This window comes from Nuphar pumila, chromosome 15, assembly GCF_984573655.1.
Source record: "Nuphar pumila chromosome 15, dmNupPumi1.hap1.1, whole genome shotgun sequence".
In the NCBI taxonomy this organism is placed as follows: Eukaryota; Viridiplantae; Streptophyta; class Magnoliopsida; order Nymphaeales; family Nymphaeaceae; genus Nuphar; species Nuphar pumila.
The window spans coordinates 30,457,834-30,477,606 of NC_143263.1; the positions used below are offsets into that span (position 1 = coordinate 30,457,834).

A 19,773-nucleotide genomic window follows, 5' to 3' on the forward strand; every position below is an offset into this window, starting at 1 on the left:
TGTGATCATAAATGAACTTGTTGACATATTACTTAGGAAATCATACGAAACTTTGTAACAAATAAAAAGTTTTTAATTGTTCTCAAAATTTTGGGTTTAGAAATTTTTTAAAAGGGTTAGATTTTTAAGAGACGTTACACTATCTCTTGTAGCATTTGAATTTCATAAAGTTTATAAGTTGTTTTTTTCATTGCTTTATGAAAAATCCAAGAAAAAGTGACGAATCAAACAAGACAAACATGGGCCCATTGAGAATTTTTACTCTTATCCAAATGCACCCTTGGCCCTGCTCAGAATGGACCAAGTCACGGATCCTACATTCACTAAGCGTGCCTTGGACTAAATGGGGTCTGGATCTAGAGAAGTATGCCCATGGATCCAATTGATTCCACGTCCCTTTTAGTGTCTAAATAGGGTCTCAAGGAGCTTTGCTGGTCATGCATCCCATCAGGGGCGAAAACAGGTTGGATATGAGTAGTGGATCAGAGATCGTTGACCCACCATCTTATCCTAACTGCTGTCCATATCAAGTATCTTCTTTAGGATCTCGGATCCTTTTCAAAATCGATACGTTTATAAGTTTTGCTTGTAAAATGTTCCTCTTCACTTCCCCACCCATTTCCACGAGATTCACTATTATGATAGGGATCCAAATCAAACCATTCTTTGTCAAGCCTAATTTGGACCTGGATCCATATTATCATTCAGGCTCAAATCAACAATGAATCAACTCGATACCCACACGTTCCAGACCTTTCTACAGCAATCCATAACTGCACTCGATCAACCAGGTTTTGGAAAAGAGGGTGTCCATATCCAACAACAACAGGTGCCACATTGGTCCGGATCTAGGTTGGAGAACCGATCCTGTGCATCCGATACTTTCAGAGAATCGGTTAATTATCGATTGAATCGGTTAATCAAACTCGTCCGAGTCGATAACAAATTAAAAATAATGTGGGGATGTATTCGTACTTTACGAATAAGACGAGGCTTAAAAAAGACAAATGGACGCTCCGCCCGACGAGGCAAAAGCTGGCAACGAGGGAAACCGAAGCAGACAGACGAGCAGGAACAAAGAACGACAGCTCGATCTGACCGTTATGCCCCTGACTGACATCCCTCCTCCCGCCCAAACGTGGCGGAATCGAGGCGCGCTCTCAAAACCGGATTTCATAAAGCCCTCTTGGAGTCCGCGTGCTGCTGCTCTCCGACAGTGCTCGGGCGTTCCGTACAGCCACTCGCTCCGCTCCCGAGGAACGGTCGAGACGCCGTTACAACTTCCAATAGGGAAACCAAGAAAAGCAACGAGTGTGAGAGAGAGGTATTGTCTGCAATGAAGTTCAGTAAAGCGATTCTCTGCTTCCTCCTATCGTTATTTTGTGCAGGTACTCTCTTTCTCTCTCTCTCTCTCTCTCGGTCTTCCTTATTTCTTTTCTTCTTGTCTGCATTGGGAATCGGATCGTTAAATGCGTTTCTTGGAGGAAATGAGACGAGAAATCGCTTCGTTTCGGTCGGATTAGGGTGTGACGAGGAGCTCATCTTCGAGTTCTTAGAGAATCGAGTTTTTCTCATCTTTGTTTGGAAGAGTGTGGTGAATTTCTGTTTTTTTTGTGATTTTTTGTTACTGCGATGGAGAAACTAGATTTTATTATGTTTTTAGTGGATTTTCGTCATTTTGTTGTCGGTTTGAAGTAATATTTTGATTTTCGTGTCTTTTTTAGTGTTTCCCTCTCTCTCTCTCTCTATATATATATACATTTGTTTTGAATAATGAGGTGGATTTTTGTTATTGTTTTTGAAGATTGAAGCAGTTTTTTAGTGGTTTTGGACGCATTGAGGAACAAAGTTGTTTTTTTTCGTGGTCTTTGTTGCAATATTGAATAATGAAGTTGCTTTCTTAGTGCCTTTTCTTGTCATTTTGAAACACGACGATTTTTTCCCCTTCCTTTTAGTGACCTTTCTGGAAGTGATGAACGAAAAACTGTTTTCGTCATATTTGTGAAGAAAGACACGATTTTTTTATGCTAGTATTGAGGAGTTATTTCGTTACTTTTTTTTTGTTATTATTTGGAAGACAGTTTAAAGTTTCGGGTTTTTTTCCTTCTTATCTGGAGGGATGTCGTTAGCTTATATTATATCATGTTATTTTCAATTTTTTTGGAGAATAATGAATCTTTCAGTTATTATATCTGGAGTTATTTCGTTACAAGTGATTTAAGTAAATATCTTATGATCTTCTAAAATAATAAGTTTGGTTTATGTTTTTTCCCATGAAAATGCTTATTTAACTAAATGATTGCGCAATTTCAGCTAAGGTTTTAAGAAAAGAAGAGAATATTCTTTATTCAACTTTTTTTTATTTCTTTTCAAATTTATAGACGTTGAGCAGTTCTGACTTTTCTTTCTTTTTTTTTACTGGCATTGCTTGTGAGTTAATTGCGTTATGGGTGGAGAAAATATCATTTGTGAGGATTGTAGCTTCTTTGTCGCTTTCCCTCCTTTCTTCAATGTGAAGCGTTTTCTTTCTTTTTCTAACGTTTTGACTAATAAGAAGCATTTTAACTTTTTGCCTGCTATTGTAATTATGTAAACATATTATGAGCTCTTTTGTAATGAAAATACAAACAATATGTGCACAACATAAGAAAATGTAAGATGTGCACAACATAAGAAAATGTTAGATGTGCACAAATACAAAGCCATGATCACAATAGCCACTAAGGGAAAATACAAAGATCACTAGTGATACACAAGAACAAGCCACTAAAGGGCTGAGAAACACATACTAAATAAATAATATTTATTGATAAAATGCCTAAGAAAAGCATAGAACAAATGTGGGAAGAGAACACCCCCCCCCTCACACACACACACACACACACACACACACATATATATATATATATATATATACATGAGAAAGAGTGAGAGGCTAGCCCAAGAACAAGCCACTAAAGGGTTGAGAAACACATAACAAATAAATGATATTTATTGATAAAATGCTTAAGAAAAGCATAGAACAAATGTGGGAAGAGACCCACATATATATACATGAGAAAGAGAGAGAGACTAGCCCAACTAGCCATTGGGATAGTCCAACGGAGTGATACACAAGAACAAGCCACTAAAGGGTTGAGAAATACATAACAAATAAATAATATTTATTGATAAAATGCTTAAGAAAAGCATAGAACAAATGTGGGAAGAGACCCACATATATATATACATGAGAAAGAGAGAGAGGCTAGCCCAAGAACAAGCCACTAAAGGGATGAGAAACACATAACAGATAAATAATATTTATTGATAAAATGCTTAAGAAAAGCATAGAACAAATGTGGTAAGAGACCCACATATATATACATGAGAAAGAGAGAGAGGCTAGCCCAACTAGTTGTTGGGATAGTCCAACTGAGTGATACACAAGAACAATCCACTAAAGGGCTGAGAAACACTTAAAAAATAAATAATATTTATCGATAAAATGCTTAAGAAAAGCATAGAACAAATGTGGTAAGAGACCCACATATATATACATGAGAAAGAGAGAGAGGCTAGCTTAACTAGCAGTTGGGATAGTCCAACGGCTAGTTTGGGTAGCCTTTTTACCCTTTCTGGAAAACATGTGCACTCATCTGGTAACTAGAACTTTTTAATAGTGATTTTTTGTGCTGTTCTTCAACATACATATATATTATTTTTTTCTTTTAATTTTTTAAAGCTTTTGTCATAGTAAGGACATCTTGATCTTATTTTCATGATTAGGATCCTTGGACTTCTTTTTTGCCTCTTCCTGTAAAAATCATTGAGTATGCCAAAAAAAAGATTTATTATCATCATTTGAAATAAAATCTTTTTAAATCTATTCCAAAATGAATGTGTATGTGTATATATTTTTTAGGCTAGTTGTATTCTCCCACATTAAATTAACCCCCAACCGAAGCTTATACTCAGGAACTTTTATTTGAAATTCAATTTTTCATGCTTATTTTCCAAATCAATAGTAAACAAAAAATCTAATTTGTATTGACAATGAATCATGTAATACAACTTGAGAATTTTTCATTTTGGAAGAAATGGTGCCCTGACTGAGATACCACTACTGCAAGTCTGCAACCGTCTAGCCATTGTATTTGAGACATTTTTTTTCATCAAAATTATAAAAAAAATGTTCCTTCTGTACTTTCAGAAAGAATTCGACCAACACTTGGTTTAGACTTTTTTTTACATAACAGAATAAAAGGGCAAAAAGTAAAGTTTAGTTTAAAGTGCCTGAGCCTTTAAATGGTCAATATTATTCACTGATATATACATTGTCCTATTTGTTTCAAAGCTCTCCAGAGCAAGCACTAAAGCTATCTTACTGGGTTCAATGTTCCTTTCATGTCAGAGTTCTCAAAAGCAAGCTTTGTAGGTGTCTGCTATGGACGAAACGCAGATGATCTTCCTACCCCTGACAAAGTTGCTCAGCTGGTTGAAGCGCACTCCATTAAATATGTAAGAATATATGACTCGAATATCCAGGTCCTGAAGGCTTTTGCCAACACCAGAGTGGAGCTCATGATTGGCATTCCAAATGCAGACTTACTTGGCTTTTCACAATTCCAATCAAATGTTGATGCATGGCTCAAGAACAACATTCTTCCATATTATCCTGCTACTAAAATCACTTACATAACTGTTGGTGCAGAAGTCACTGAAAGTTCCACCAATGTCTCCTCGCTTGTTGTTCCTGCCATGCAGAAGATACACACTGCCCTGCTAAAGGCAGGACTTGGCAAAAAGATTAAGGTTTCCAGTACTCATTCACTTGGTATTTTATCACGCTCATTTCCACCATCAGCTGGTGCATTTAACAGCAACTTTGCCTTATTTATCAAACCAATGTTGGAATTCCTTGCTGAAACCCAATCACCATTTATGGTTGATATATATCCTTACTACGCATACAGGGATTCCCCTTCAAATGTGTCCCTTGACTATGCTCTTTTTTCTTCATCTTCATCTGCTGTGATTGACCCAAATACTGGTTTAGTCTACACAAATATGTTTGATGCTCAGGTGGATGCTCTGTATTTTGCATTATCTGCCCTTAATTTCAGAACATTAAAGATTATGGTTACTGAGACGGGTTGGCCATCAAAAGGATCGGCTAAAGAAACAGCTGCTACACCAGAAAATGCTCAGACCTACAGCTCAAATCTTATTCGTCATGTGATCAATAACACTGGGACTCCGATGAAACCGGGTGAAGAGATAGATGTGTATATCTTTTCTTTGTTCAATGAGAACAGGAAGCCAGGGTTGGATTCAGAAAGAAACTGGGGTCTGTTTTATCCCGATCAGACCAGTGTCTATAATCTGGACTTGTCTGGGAGAGAGAGTTCTGCTACTGTTACTAGTGGAAATGATACACTCACAAATGGAACTTGGTGCATTGCTTCATCCAATGCTTCTGATGTAGATTTACAGAGTGCTCTGGATTGGGCTTGTGGTCGGGGCAACGTTGATTGTTCAGCTATTCAGCCAAGCCAAGCTTGTTATCAGCCAGATACTTTAGCATCTCATGCTTCCTATGCATTCAACAGTTATTATCATCAGTATGGTGCTTCTCCAGTTGCTTGCAGCTTTGGTGGAACAGCGATGATAACGAATAAAAACCCAAGTGAGTTTTATATGGACTCTTCATTCTTTTGAAGTATGTTCAGTTTTAACTAAACATATTTCTGTATTTGTTCAATTGTTTTTGTACTGGTCTTTAAAGAAAGTTACTGAAAATGAGTGAATTTTATCCTTATATGATAAACTCTTTAATCTTTATGAGGTTGAAATGCTTTTGGCTTCAATACGGAAGCCTTTTGTGCAAACTTTGATCTTATTTTGTTCAGGAAAAACTATGAATGAATGAAGCATGATTGCTACATTTGTCTATCTTTTCTTCCCGTTGATATTAAGTTTTCTCAATTCTGTTGTTTCTGAAATCTGAGATCATGCTGAATATGAATTCTTATCGATCCAGAAGTCTTTGTTTTGAAATGTCTGAACGCCAGAACTGCGAGAGCTGCAGTGTCCCTTAACAACACAAAGAAAAGAGAGAGAAAAGAAAAGGTTGGAGATGAATTGGAGGTCGTGCCCTAGCTGGGACGTCCCTCTTGTATATATATCATGTTGAGGTTACATGAAGAAAATACAATAATACCCTTTAGGTATGAAACATATTGAGATTACATGAAGAAAATACAATAATACCCTTTAGGTATGAAACATATTACAACACAATACATAAATGGGAAATACCAAAATTACCCCTTCAGACGTGATTCTAACAACCCCCTCAAACTGTGCATGGTTCTTGAATGACCATGGACAGTTTGCTCTTGAGAAACCAATAACGCAAAGAGGATAGTGGCTTGGTGGATAAATATGCTATTTGGTCTTCACCTCGAAGAAACATAGGATGTGCATCTATTTACTTTCAACTTTTTCACGGACTCGCTCAAATCCTGCTGCATAATCAGAAATCCTCTTGCCCTCTTTTCGCCAGGGGATCCGAGCCAAACAATTTGTGTCTCACTCGATTATTATTCACCGAGAAGTCAAAAATATCTCTCTTGGACAGAAAGAGATTGAACATTCATTTGATCTTGATCCTTGTGGAGTGAAAAGGCACTAGACTGGATTTGCACGGACCTTCATATAAGAATCTATTTACTTTCAACTTTTTCACGGACGAAGTGTTGATCTCCACATGTTTCATTTTTCTATATTGCATGAGATTGGTGGCAATAGCTATTGCACTTCTATTATGACAGAAGAAAAGTGATTGGGATAGTTTTTGATGTAGATTGACTAGAAAATGTCTAGTCCATAGAATTTCTATAGTTATGACCAGAGTTACTGGAAGCTTCTTAGGTAGGTGGGAAGCTCGCTTCGGAAGCGCGATATACTCCTCACTTCCGAAACTTCATGGGAAGCTCGATTCCCCCATGCTTCTTCTATGCTTGTCGTACACATGGTCTATGCATCATACTATATATTTTTCTCACGTTTCTTTTCATCTTTTTCATGTATTTTCTCTCACGCTTTCACTCACTTTTCATGTACTTTCTTTAAATTGGTAACCATCATTGGTTAGATTTTAACAAAAATTTAACTCTTTTACAGAAAAATCATAAAATATAAGAATGATCAATTTTATTTTAGTTTTTATTTGTTTCTTGTTTGATTCCATATTGCTTCATTTTTTATTCATATTTCGCTTTTAAATTGAAACTTCGCTTCTCGCTTCGTATAAATTTTAAAATGCCTCACTTCTCGCTTCCGCTTCTCGTATCGTTTCCCCACTTCCGCTTCCTAGTTTGGCAACCTTGGTTATGACTGCCATGGCACGATACTCCGCTTCAGTACTAGACTGTGCAACTGTTTTCTGTTGTCAACTGGACTAAGAAACATGATACTGTCTAAGAAAGACTGCATAGCCTCTGACGAATCGCCTGGAGGAAGGATCACTAGCCCAGTCAATATCAGAGTAAGTTAGAACGACTGCATAGCCTTTGATGAATCACCTGGAGGAAGGATCACTAGACCAGCCGACATCAAAGTAAGCTAGAACGATAAGTGCCAAACCATCCATCATGAGGCAGGGAAGAAGGCCATTTATAAACCATGCCATCACTTATCGTGCCTTTTACATAATACATAATTCTTTTAGTTGCTTCCATGTGACTGAGACAGGGTGACCGCATAATCTGGAGACTTGGTTAGTAGATGATCTTGTGGGTTACCAAGTCTGGCCTCGTGAAGGTAAGATACTGAAGAGCACCAATGAGACTTCTGAATTGCTCTAGATCATGTGGGTCATCATCAACTATTTTCACACTGACAACAATGGGAGTGGGAATTGGAAGTGGCTTGCAATCGGTCTTCCCAAAACGAAAAAGAATATCCAGAGCATACTTTTGTTGAGATAAAATGAGAGAGCCTGCTGGTGTGATCAACAACCTCTATGCCAAGAGAATACCTCAAAGGAGCTAAATCCTTTATATGAAACTGCTTCCTGAGCATGGACTTCAGATGTGTGATTCTGCCGGGATCACTGCCTGTACAAGATCATCTACATATACAAGAATGATGATGATGTGAAACTGATATGAATGAACACAGTAGTAATCACATTGATTTCGAACAAAGTCTAAAAATCAACAACGCTAAAAGTTTCAAACCACACACGAGATACTTGTTTCAATCTGTATATAGCCTTTCTTACGCAAAGGACTGTAGTTTTGGTATCAGCCAAACGGTATCTAGGAGGGTGCTTCATGTACACTTCATGTATTGTTCCATGAAGAAATGCATTCTTCACATCCATGTCCAGCCATACATAGTGGCAAGAGACAACACCACATGAATAGTGTCCATTCAAAAACATGACTAAATGTTTAATCAAAATCAAGGCCATGTTCTTGTGTGTACCTTTTGCTACCAACCTTGCTTTATACCGCTCAATGCTGCCATCTGCCCTAAACTTAATTTTGTGGACCCACCGACACCCAATGACGTTCTTATTATCGGGCCTGGGTACTACTTTCCATGTATCACACTCATGGAGAGTTGAAATCTCCTTATTCATGGCCTCAATCCACTTAGGATGATGTTGTACTTCATGATAAAATTTGGGCTCATGACCAGAGTCAATGGATGCGACAAAGGTATGGAACTCAACAGAAAATGAATCATTAGCTTACCCAACGCTGCAATGGGTGCCAAATCCGCTCAGACCTTTCTAGGCTGATTTGATTGAGATGTATCTGCAGATTCAGCTATATTAGAAGAAACAAATCCTGACAGGATAGGAGAAGCAGCAACATGAGGGAATTGATCATCACAGTCCCGTGGAACACTATGGTGACACCGGTGATATGCTTTTGGATGGAAGGTGAAGGAGACACGAGACTGTGGTTGATGTGCTTCGGTGAGAGTTGCTGCAACATTATGATCAATGCTGCCATCAGCCCTATACTTAATTTTGTAGACCATCGGCACCCAATGATGTTCTTATTATCGGGCCTGGGTACCACTTCCCATGTATCACTCACGAAGAGCTGAAATCTTCTTATTCATGACCTCAATCCACTTAGGATGATGTCATACTTCATGATAAAATTTGGGCTCATGACCAGAGTCAATGGATGTGACAAAGGTATGGAACTTAATAGAAAACAAATCATAGTTTACCCAATGCTGCAATGGGTGCCAAATCCGAGCTGACCTTTCTAGGCTGATTTAATTGAGATACCTGCAGATTCAACTATATTAGAAGAAACAAATCCTGTCAGGACAGGAGAAGAAGCAGCATGAGTGAATTGACACCGGTGATATGCTTTTGGATGGAGGGTTAAGAAGACACGTGACGATGGTTGATGTGCTCCTTCGGTAATAGTTGCTGCAACATTATGATCAACACTTGTAGGTGATGATATAACACCATTTGTTTGTCCAGTGGCTACTGGTTTTCCTGGACTCGGTGAGACACATGATGGCCACAAAATTGATCATCGCTCAGGTGAGTGAATTGGGTTAGGATGGCTGTTGTCATTGCTAGGAACATCAATTTCATTTTCATGAAAAGTGACATGCCTCAAAACAATCAATTTACTACTAGTGGTAGGATTGCAACACGGATACCCTTCAATCGTATCAACAAATTTGCATACTTGCCCCTTGGATAAAAACTTATTACGTAGGGAATTATGCACATGCACAAAACATCTACTGCCAAAGGTGTGTAAAAAAGAATAATCAGGCTGCTGTCTGTGAAACATGAAGGGGAAAACCCTCCAAGAAGAGTAAGAGTTATGCGGTTAATTAGAAAGGCAGCTGTGCGAAAGGCCTCGAGGTCCATGGACTTGGTTGAATTTTGGACTCCTCTATAAGGATGAGTGCTGTTTCAGAAAGGTGTCAGTGTTTTCTCTCAGCCACCCCATTTTGTTGAAAAGTCTGTGGGAAAGATAACTCACATATGATTCCATGATCAGCTAGGTAATTGGAAAATGCCACAGACACATTCACCACCATCATCACTACGAAAACACAATATTTTGCAAGAAAAATGATTTTCGACAAGTGCTTTAAACTTTTGAAAAACAGATAACACGTTGTCTTTGGATTTCAAAAAATAAATCCAAGTGTAACGAGAAAAGTCATCCACAAAAATTACATAAAAACGAGATCTAGACAACATCACGGGTGTAGGACCCCAAACATCAGAATGTATTAACGCTTTTTTATTAGAAACACCAAACAGGAGTTCATGGCTTTTAGAGACTCAACACTGAACACATGACATAGAATGAACAATGAAATTATTCTTTAAAGGAATAATCCTTTTATTTCACAAAATTTCAAGAAATGAGCTCATGGATTTTATTCATTCGACACTGAATGCATGACATGGAACAAACAATGCACTTATTCTTTAAAGGAATAAGCCCTTTATTACACAAAATTTCAAGAAATATGGAATTATAGTGACCCAATCGCTTGTGCCACAATAATACATCATTGTTGAAGATAACTTCATCAGACACGAGAATTTGGGGATGATCGACAGGAGCTTCATTCAGAACAAACAACCTTCTACATCTCTTTCCTTCAACGAGATTTCGCTGCGATTGAATATCCTTTATAGAGACGAAAGAAGAAGAGAAAAACAAATGATCATTAAGTTGGGAAACAAAAACAATGTTAAACTTTTGAAAAACAGATAACACTTTGTCTTTGGATTTCAAAAAGTAAATCCAAGTGTAACGAGAAAAGTCATCCACAAAAATTACATAAAAACGAGATCTAGACATCACGGGTGTAGGACCCCAAACATCATTTAACTCAAGGGGAAATGAAGCTTTTTTATTAGAAACACCAAACGGGAGTTCATGGCTTTTAGAGACTTGACACTGAACACATGACATAGAATGAACAATGAAATTATTCTTTAAAGGAATAAGCCTTTTATTGTACAAAATTTCAAGAAATGAGCTCATGGATTTTATTGACTCGACACTGAATGCATGACATGGAACAAACAATGCACTTATTCTTTAAAGGAATAAGCCCTTTATTACACAAAATTTCAAGAAATATGGAATTATATACATCATTATTGAAGATAACTTCATCAGACACGAGAATTTGGGGATGACCGACATGAGCTTCACTCAGAACAAACAACCTTCTACATCTCTTTCCGTCAACGAGATTTCGCTTCGATTGAATACCCTTCATAGAGACGAAAGAAGAGAAAAAACAAATGATCATTAAGTTGGGAAACAAAAACAATGTTACATTTAATATTAGGAACAAGAAAGGTATTCGGAAGATGAAAATGACCATGGGGAGTGTGAATAGTCCCGGTTCCAATGTGGTTAATGGAATGTGCTTTTCCATCACCAGTGACTATTCTCTCATTACCGTGATAAGGAATAAGAATTGTGAGTTTACCTGCATCACACATGGTGGGCAATACCTAATTTTAGAAACTAAGCACCTAGCTGTGGGACCTGAGAAGTGGAAGATGCTCTCCGGGTGGGCTGATCTGAAGTAGCAGGCCATGGTGAGATCATAGGAATCATGGGCTGCTGACCAAGGGGAAATATAATGATTTCCAAGACCATGCATGCTAAACCGAGAAAAAGAGGCACTCAAGAAGTCCATATCCTGATTATGTCCTGGAGAAGAAGAAGACCCAAGCCCTCTGAACACATTGGAGGATGCTGGTTGTGGGCCTCTTCCCCTCTCATAGCGCTGACCTGTGGAGCAAACTTACAAAAACAGGTTGGGTAGGTAATTATGGGACGATACATTGGGACATATCTCCAATAGTAATTTGAACTGAAGTAGCAGGCCATGGTGAGCTCATAGGAATCGTGGGCTGCTGACCAAGGGGAACTATAATGATTTCTAAGGCCATGCATGCCAAACTGAGAAAAGGAGGCACTCAAGAAGTCCATATCCTGATTATGTTATGGAGAAGAAAACCCAGGCCCTGTGAACGCATTGGAGGATGCTAGTCGTGGGCCTCTTCTCCCTCTCATGGCGCTGGCTTGTGGAGAAAACTGACGAAAACGGGTTGGGTAAGTAATTGTGGGACGATACATTGGGACATATTTCCAATAGTAATTTGAGCACAAATGTCCCCACTTTCCACACATCTGACATAATGCATTATATCGATTTACATTTGTGTTGTAAGTATGAGGATTAGGAAGAATTCCTGAATTTCTGTTATCATTACTGATTTCAGCCTCTTCCTCGACCATGATTCGAGGTGGCAGCCAACATCACCTCATGATTGAAATTCGAGTTCTCTTTCTTTGATGAGATACCTAAGCTTGTCAAAGTTACCTCTTTTCTCGCGATCCATATACATCGGTTTGAACATATTATATTCATCACCCAATCCACGAAGTTTCTGGCTGCCAACTGATCCGTGATATACTTCACACCATCGAGAAATTCTGCCACATTGCTGTTTCCTCTCTTCAACAATCCAAATTCAAACTTAGGTGGTATACACCTTAGGAGTGAAAATCTGCCATCTCTGAAGAACTTCCCAAAGTTCCCTTACTGTTACTCCTGTTAGTGCATGCAAAAGAAATTGTCTGGAAAGTGCGGCCATAATAAAGGCCACAACCATTTAATCATTTTTTAACCAAGCAATATAATCAGGATTCTTGTTGTAGACAATCTGATCATAATCACCATCTTTTGCTATCACCTTTTCCTTTGGTTTTTCCAGGTTATGAAATTAGTTTCATCCAACTTTTCGTAGACAAAGTTGGTTGAGAAACGAGGAAGTGAGAGAATGAGTAGACATTGGAAATGAGGTAAGATAATGACCCAAACTAAAAAAAATGAATTCAGAATATGAACACGAAGAATGAAATTAGAACTCAAAAAATCGAAATTGTTCGCACAATTTTTTTTTTACCTGTGGATTCAGAAAGGTGCTTGTGTAGTCTGATGACTACTTGATCTTGGCCAAAATCGAGACAATGACTTGTTGGGTCAAAATCTTTTGTCAGGTTTAAAGAAAAACATGAAAAGAGGAAGGAGAGGAATTTTTCATGTTGAGATGGAGTTTGATCAGATCTGAAGCTGAACAATGTATAATAAAACTCCAGATTTAAAAAAACAAAGGAGATTAAACGAAATTGAACTAGATCAAATTTAAAATGAATAAGAAGGAATCAAGATCTGATATGATGTGACCAGATTTGATATATCAAGATTGAAACCACCAAGATCTGGTCTGATCTTGTAATGACCCCAACTGACCCTTGAAAAATAGTGGATTTTTTTTTAAAAACAATTTCGGAAAACCTCCCAAGGACGCGGGGGTACTGTGAAGAATCCTTGCAAACAATCAAGTTTTCAAATAACTTGATACTTCAAATACTCAATACACAAAATAAATGCACAGTGTTTATAAACTTTACACCACAAAAAAAGTGCAATAAATGCACAGTGTTTATAAGCTTTACACCAAAGAAAGTGCAATAAATGCAGTGTTTATAATTATAAGCTTAAGGAGACAACTCCTTACTCTAATACTACATTCATACAATGGGCTCACATAGCCCTTATTTATAAGCAAACTTAAGAGACGTTGGGCTATTCCCAACAACTCTTATTAGAGACGTTGGGAATCAGCCCAACGTCTATATTTTTAAAACTGTGTACACAGTCAATGGCTGACTGTTGTACACTGTACACAGTCAGCCGCTGACTGTTGTACACTGTACACAGTCAGTGGCTGACTGTGTACAAAAACATTATAAAAAAAACAAAAATAAGAAATGAAAAAAATTACAAAAATAAAAAAATAAAAAGGAGGAATTACAATCATATTCAAAAACATGAATATGCGCAAAATGTAGAAATGACTAAAATACCCCTACAGCCAATACAATAAAGAAATATATATTTTATATATACAAGTAGATGAATACATATACATATATGAAATATATATATATGTCTTATAAATTACAATTTAACAGGTACATCACAGATTTAATATATAACCAAACCACAAATCATTTAATGCATTGAATCAATTTGAAGTAATAAAATGAACTTTATAAATTAAATCAATAAGTTGAATGTTCAAAATATGAAAGTCAACTTTATAGAAAATCCTGCTCTTTGGTCAAAACCCAAACACTAAGTCACAAGTCTCTCATCCTCCAGCCAGCCAGTTCTACACGTCACTGGGCATCTGTGCTTGTAAAATAGTTTTAGAAAACGGGTAAGAACCGATGTCCTCATACGAATTTCTCTAAAAATCTAATAGTAAAAGAAATAACGTAAATTAACTCAGGCATAAATTTAAGAGAAACTCACAAGCAATAACTTACCACAATTATCTTGTAAAATCAAATATGCAAAGATGCATGAACTAATGTTGAACAGTAAAAGATGCATGCATAACTTATTAAGTTATTTATCAGAGTTGTTTTTGCATGCATGACCATATTAAATGTACACAAATATAATTTTTACTTTTCCTTAAACCTACAAATACTCAAAACATGCATAATTCTCAAGGTTCAAAGTAGTCCCCAATTTATAGCTTAACACAAATTTTTTATTTTAATTACTAGGTTTTACACTTGTTCTTTGACCGATATCAGGAACCAACACCATCAACAACACCATCAATCAGAACATTAGGAATCAACACCTAATGCTGGGACATCAGGGAAATCAATATTCACTTACGTCACTTTCTTGGTATACCAATAACTATAGCTGAGTCAATAACACCCCCCATGCAAAGTGGCTGAAAGCTTCCTAAAACCGTGGTCGGGAACGTGAACCACACATCGTGTTATAGGGCACAATTGCACACGGAGTATCCTCATGGTCCCCCATGATCGTTATCCAAGATTCTCACACTGTAGAAGGGACGTCAAGGAAGAGTATAATTATACTGTTTTGGTCTCTTTTACCATTTAAAATCAATTTTAAGTTCTTTGCACAAGAACCATTTTGCAAATTTACATGAAATAAGGTAATTAAATTTTAGAAAAATCAATAATTTTCAGGAATCATTTTGCAAAAGTCTTTTCCTTTTGAAAATAATACTAGAGGTAGTTTGAGGTAATTCTTTGTGCAATAAAAGTTTTGAGATCAACAACGGTTTTTTATAGCAGATTGACAAAATATTCTTGGAATTTTTGATGAAAGTAATTGATTGACGTTGAATCGACATATCCATGACAAAATTCTCCGCTCTTTTTTCCCAAAAAGAGAGACTCAGGCTTAGCCCTTACCTGAATGGGAAGTAGGAAATACTCATCTCTTCCTTAAAGAGGAGGTGTTTGCAAAACGGAACTTTCGAAGAAAAATTAAGTTTTCTTCAAAACTCCCTATCTCTAGGTTTCTCTTATGGAAAGGCGGCCGAAAATAAGGTTGAAAAAGTATCATAGAGGAACGAGTCCATCACACTCTCCTTGGAAGAGGGTCCTCTGTGAAAGGGTTTGTCAAAGATGAGAAAATTGGGGGCCACAAAAAGAAACGGGCTTCCGTCGAAGCTCTCCCTATAAAAGGGTTTAATTTAAAATTTCATAATATGGGTTTAATTTACACGTTGGATTTTAGGAGACCTTTCGTATTCTCAATGAAAGCTTTTAATTTCCAAGAATCTAAATAAAATAATTTAAAACTTCAAAATATGGGTTTAATTTACACGTTGGACTTTCGGGGACCTTTCCTATTCTCAATGAAAGCTTTTAATTTCCAAGATAGATTTTAGGAAACCGTTTTCTATTATCAACGCTTTTCAAAGCTGCCTTGTTGAGAAACTTGTTTTATGTTTTTGGTGGATGAGAGGAAGTTTTATTACTATTAAATGAGAGAGAGAGAGAGAGAGAGAGAGAGAGAGAGAGAGAGAGAGAGAGAGAGAGAGAGTTTAATGAGAATTTATTCACTTGAAAATAATGTTGTTCAATGCATTTTAAATGAATTTAAAGCAAGGGTCTCTTTTTTTATTTTCCAAAGCAGATTTTTTTAATCCAAAAAATGGACCAAAATGACCCTGGGTGCGTTCACCGCACCGGGTGCCGCACCCGCACGCGTACCCGCGTTGTGTCGCGTCAACGCGGGTGCGGCACCTGTCTAGGCGAATCCCTATGACATAGCGGTATGAGATAATTTCTGTGGCAGTTGGCTTTGATGCCAACTCTAGCGTTATCAAAGCATAAACCATAGATAGTGGTTTCTCTAGCAAGTTAAGACAGCAAGAATTTTGTTGTGCTTAAACCAAAAGGTTTTCATATAGAACGAGACGTTGAAAAGTTGAAGTCTTCTAATCTTCATGGTGGAATCAAGAGCAATTTCAAGTTTTTAATTAACTAACCTTATTGCTAAAGTTTGGTGGCAGGTTTTATTGAACCAAATAAGGTTTAAGATTTCCCAAAGTACACTAGCTTCAGTTTTTGGTCTCAAGCTAGGTTGTGACTAGGTTGTACATAGACCAAAAGGTTTTCATATAGAACGAGACGTTGAAAAGTTGAAGTCTTCTAATCTTCATGGTGGAATCAAGAGCAATTTCAAGTTTTTAATTAACTAACCTTATTGCTAAAGTTTGGTGGCAGGTTTTATTGAACCAAATAAGGTTTAAGATTTCCCAAAGTACACTAGCTTCAGTTTTTGGTCTCAAGCTAGGTTGTGACTAGGTTGTACATAGACCAAGCTTGAGCAGCCCAAATACAAGCCTGCTTGATAGTTCAAGCCAAGCTACAATGATTGAGAGTTTGGTATCATCATGATGCCTCAAGGAGGTTGGGGTAGTGGGGCCTTGGCTGCTAGACAGGCAGTCAAGGTTCGATTCTCATGGGCGTGGCCCCTCTGCGCAAGCCGATGCATAGCATAGGCCCCGGGGGGAGGAGTCCTAGCATTGGATGCGGTTTCGTACAGGATGCGGTTTCTTTGGGTTATAAATTCAAAAAAAGGGTATCATCATGCCCTTTCAGTTATGAGCCTTAACATCACATTCTTCAAATTCTTTTGTGTGTGGATACTCATCTGGCATCGGATTGGCTGAAAATAGGGTAGTGACACCACTCTACATCAAATATGGTGCTTTGTCAGGTGGCAGATTTTATTGTTCACCAAATAAGGTTTAAGATTTCCCAATGTACACTAGCTTCAGTTTTTGGTATCAACAATGCTGGGTACTGGTAGAGAGTCCTTTTTTTTTTGCCTAGAAATCCCATTAGTTGCTATGATCACCATGGCTGGAAGCTACTAGTGTGCATTGTTGGTGCTGATCCTCTGATGTATAGCTGTTACTGTCTATGATCATCCATAGGTGTTAACATGTTCACCGTGAATTTAAAAAATGTGATAGTGATTTCATGCATTAATTGTCGCCAGTTGAGCACTTCTGGGCCTGCTGCAATATAGAGGTTGTTTTTCTAATTGGCTCAAGTTGACAGTTTTTGGTTGCGCCTTCAGTAGTGAGCAGCCCTGAGCGTGTTCATTAAAGAGTTAAGAGATCCCCGTGGCTACTGAATTCAAAAAATTCCTGTTCCATGTATTCGAGGTTAGGAAACTGATGTCGATTCAGTTCAATCTCCTCAAAGTCATTTCAGTTATATAATATATAAGTTGTTACAGATTCTCCAATACAGACATTCTCCAATACAGACATATTGCTCTCAATAAAGGTCAACTGAATGTGTAAATTGGATTGGTTCTTTTCGATGTTTTGTCATGCTTTAGTGTAAAAGAGCTCTTGATGTCAAAACAATATGGAGTTCTTTTTCAAAGAAAGGAACATAAGGAACAGCCCTGAGCGTGTTCAGTAGTGAGCAGCCCTGAGCGTGTTCATTAAAGAGTTAAGAGATCCCCGTGGCTACTGAATTCAAAAAATTCCTGTTCCATGTATTCGAGGTTAGGAAACTGATGTCGATTCAGTTCAATCTCCTCAAAGTCATTTCAGTTATATAATATATAAGTTGTTACAGATTCTCCAATACAGACATTCTCCAATACAGACATATTGCTCTCAATAAAGGTCAACTGAATGTGTAAATTGGATTGGTTCTTTTCGATGTTTTGTCATGCTTTAGTGTAAAAGAGCTCTTGATGTCAAAACAATATGGAGTTCTTTTTCAAAGAAAGGAACAAATGGATTTAATATCCCAACCATAGTGATCATATGCAAATGCTCGTGCGCACATACATGACTCTGTCTATGTGCATACATGACTCTGTCTATGTCTTGGTGTTTAAACTTGAAGTTCTTGAGCTTGGCTTTTCTATAACCCCATCTTTAGCATAGTTTGAGCTTCTCATATCCAAAAACATGACTGAAGACGTGGTAATCCTTAAACCTCTGGTCCGCCTGAGCTTGGGTGTGTTTCCTATATAACCCCATCTTGAGGTTGGTTTTAAGCTTCTCGTATCTGACTTCTGGACAACCAAATTTTGTATAGAAGTGTCCATGTGTGTGTGTGCATGTGCTCGTGTGTGTATTAATAGAAATGGACTGGTTTGAAGCTGTTCTTTCTGCTTTATATTATGAACATTTTGCCAAGTGTTGAGATAGTGTCATGTTAATCTAACATTTTAACTATTCCATCTCTTTTGCAGGCTACGACCAATGCCAGTATATGACACGAGCGTATGTACCAAAAATGTTCGATTTTCTTTTAATTATTCTCATCTGGTCTCTCTCTCTCTCTCTTGAATCATATTGGAAGACTGCCACTTATTGGGCTGTGAGAATCAGAAAGAAATTGATCTTGCACTAGTGTTGGACAGTTGAGCATACCTGCTCAACTCTTGATGCGAGAAAATTCCGAGCCTCATGAAATTTTTGATATTCAGAATCTCTTTGAAAATTTTTGCCTATTGTTTTTTAATGCCTGTTTCATTCATGCCTTGCACAGGAGTGTTGGTGGCAGCAGTGCCAATTCAACAAGTTCAGCTTCAGCATCCATGAAGCATAATTTCCAGGCTTTGTCAGCCACCAGCCTGGTTTTGATCTTGCTGGTGGTTCTGATCTCTGCCACGTGAAGCTTGGAGCAATTTTGCTAGATCGTGAAAAATCTTTGGTTGGGTAATCTCTTGCTGGCATTTTGGATGGAGGATTGCATTTTGGATTGGGATCAGTGTCTATTTGACTATATTCATATATATATATATATGTAAATGTATTCTTTCCATTGTAGAACTGATCTGTGATTTTAGTTATATCAATATGAGAAGAAGTTGGCGTCACCTGTTAATATGTATTGGAAGCACTTTTTGATCTTTGATGATATCTCTTGCTGGCATTTTGGATGGAGGATTGCATTTTGGATTGGGATCAGTGTCTATTTGACTATATATATATATATATATTCTTTCCATTGTAGAACTGATCTGTGATTTTAGTTATATCAATATGAGAAGAAGTTGGCGTCACCTGTTAACATGTATTGGAAGCACTTTTTGATCTTTGATATGTATATGCACTCACCTCATTAGCCGGCCACAAACGCATTGGTGGGAAAGCCCTCTGGATGGTCTCCACATTGCCTCTTGTAAAAAATTTCCCAGTAACTTCTGGATGATCCCTATGAGTGGTTGGAACCCGTTTAGGGTTTACACATCGCCTAACAGCAAACAATCGTAATGGGAGAAGAGTTGCGGGATCATGGGTCAAAGCTGTCTCTAATCCATATCTAAACATCCATCAATGGATGAAATGTTACGTAACAT

The 19,773-nt window shown here is 37.6% G+C and overlaps 1 protein-coding gene across 1 annotated transcript; it reads left to right on the forward strand.

Moving 5' to 3' along the window:
- Window positions 1-1,258: 1,258 nt before the first annotated feature.
- Window positions 1,259-19,333, forward strand: LOC149814994 (O-Glycosyl hydrolases family 17 protein). Its single transcript, XM_089989317.1, has 4 exons — window positions 1,259-1,388; window positions 4,394-5,668; window positions 18,661-18,691; window positions 18,960-19,333. Exons 1-4 carry the CDS (start codon window positions 1,337-1,339, stop codon window positions 19,084-19,086), a joined length of 1,485 nt encoding a protein of 494 aa, XP_089845443.1. The 5' UTR covers window positions 1,259-1,336; the 3' UTR covers window positions 19,087-19,333.
- Window positions 19,334-19,773: the final 440 nt, after the last annotated feature.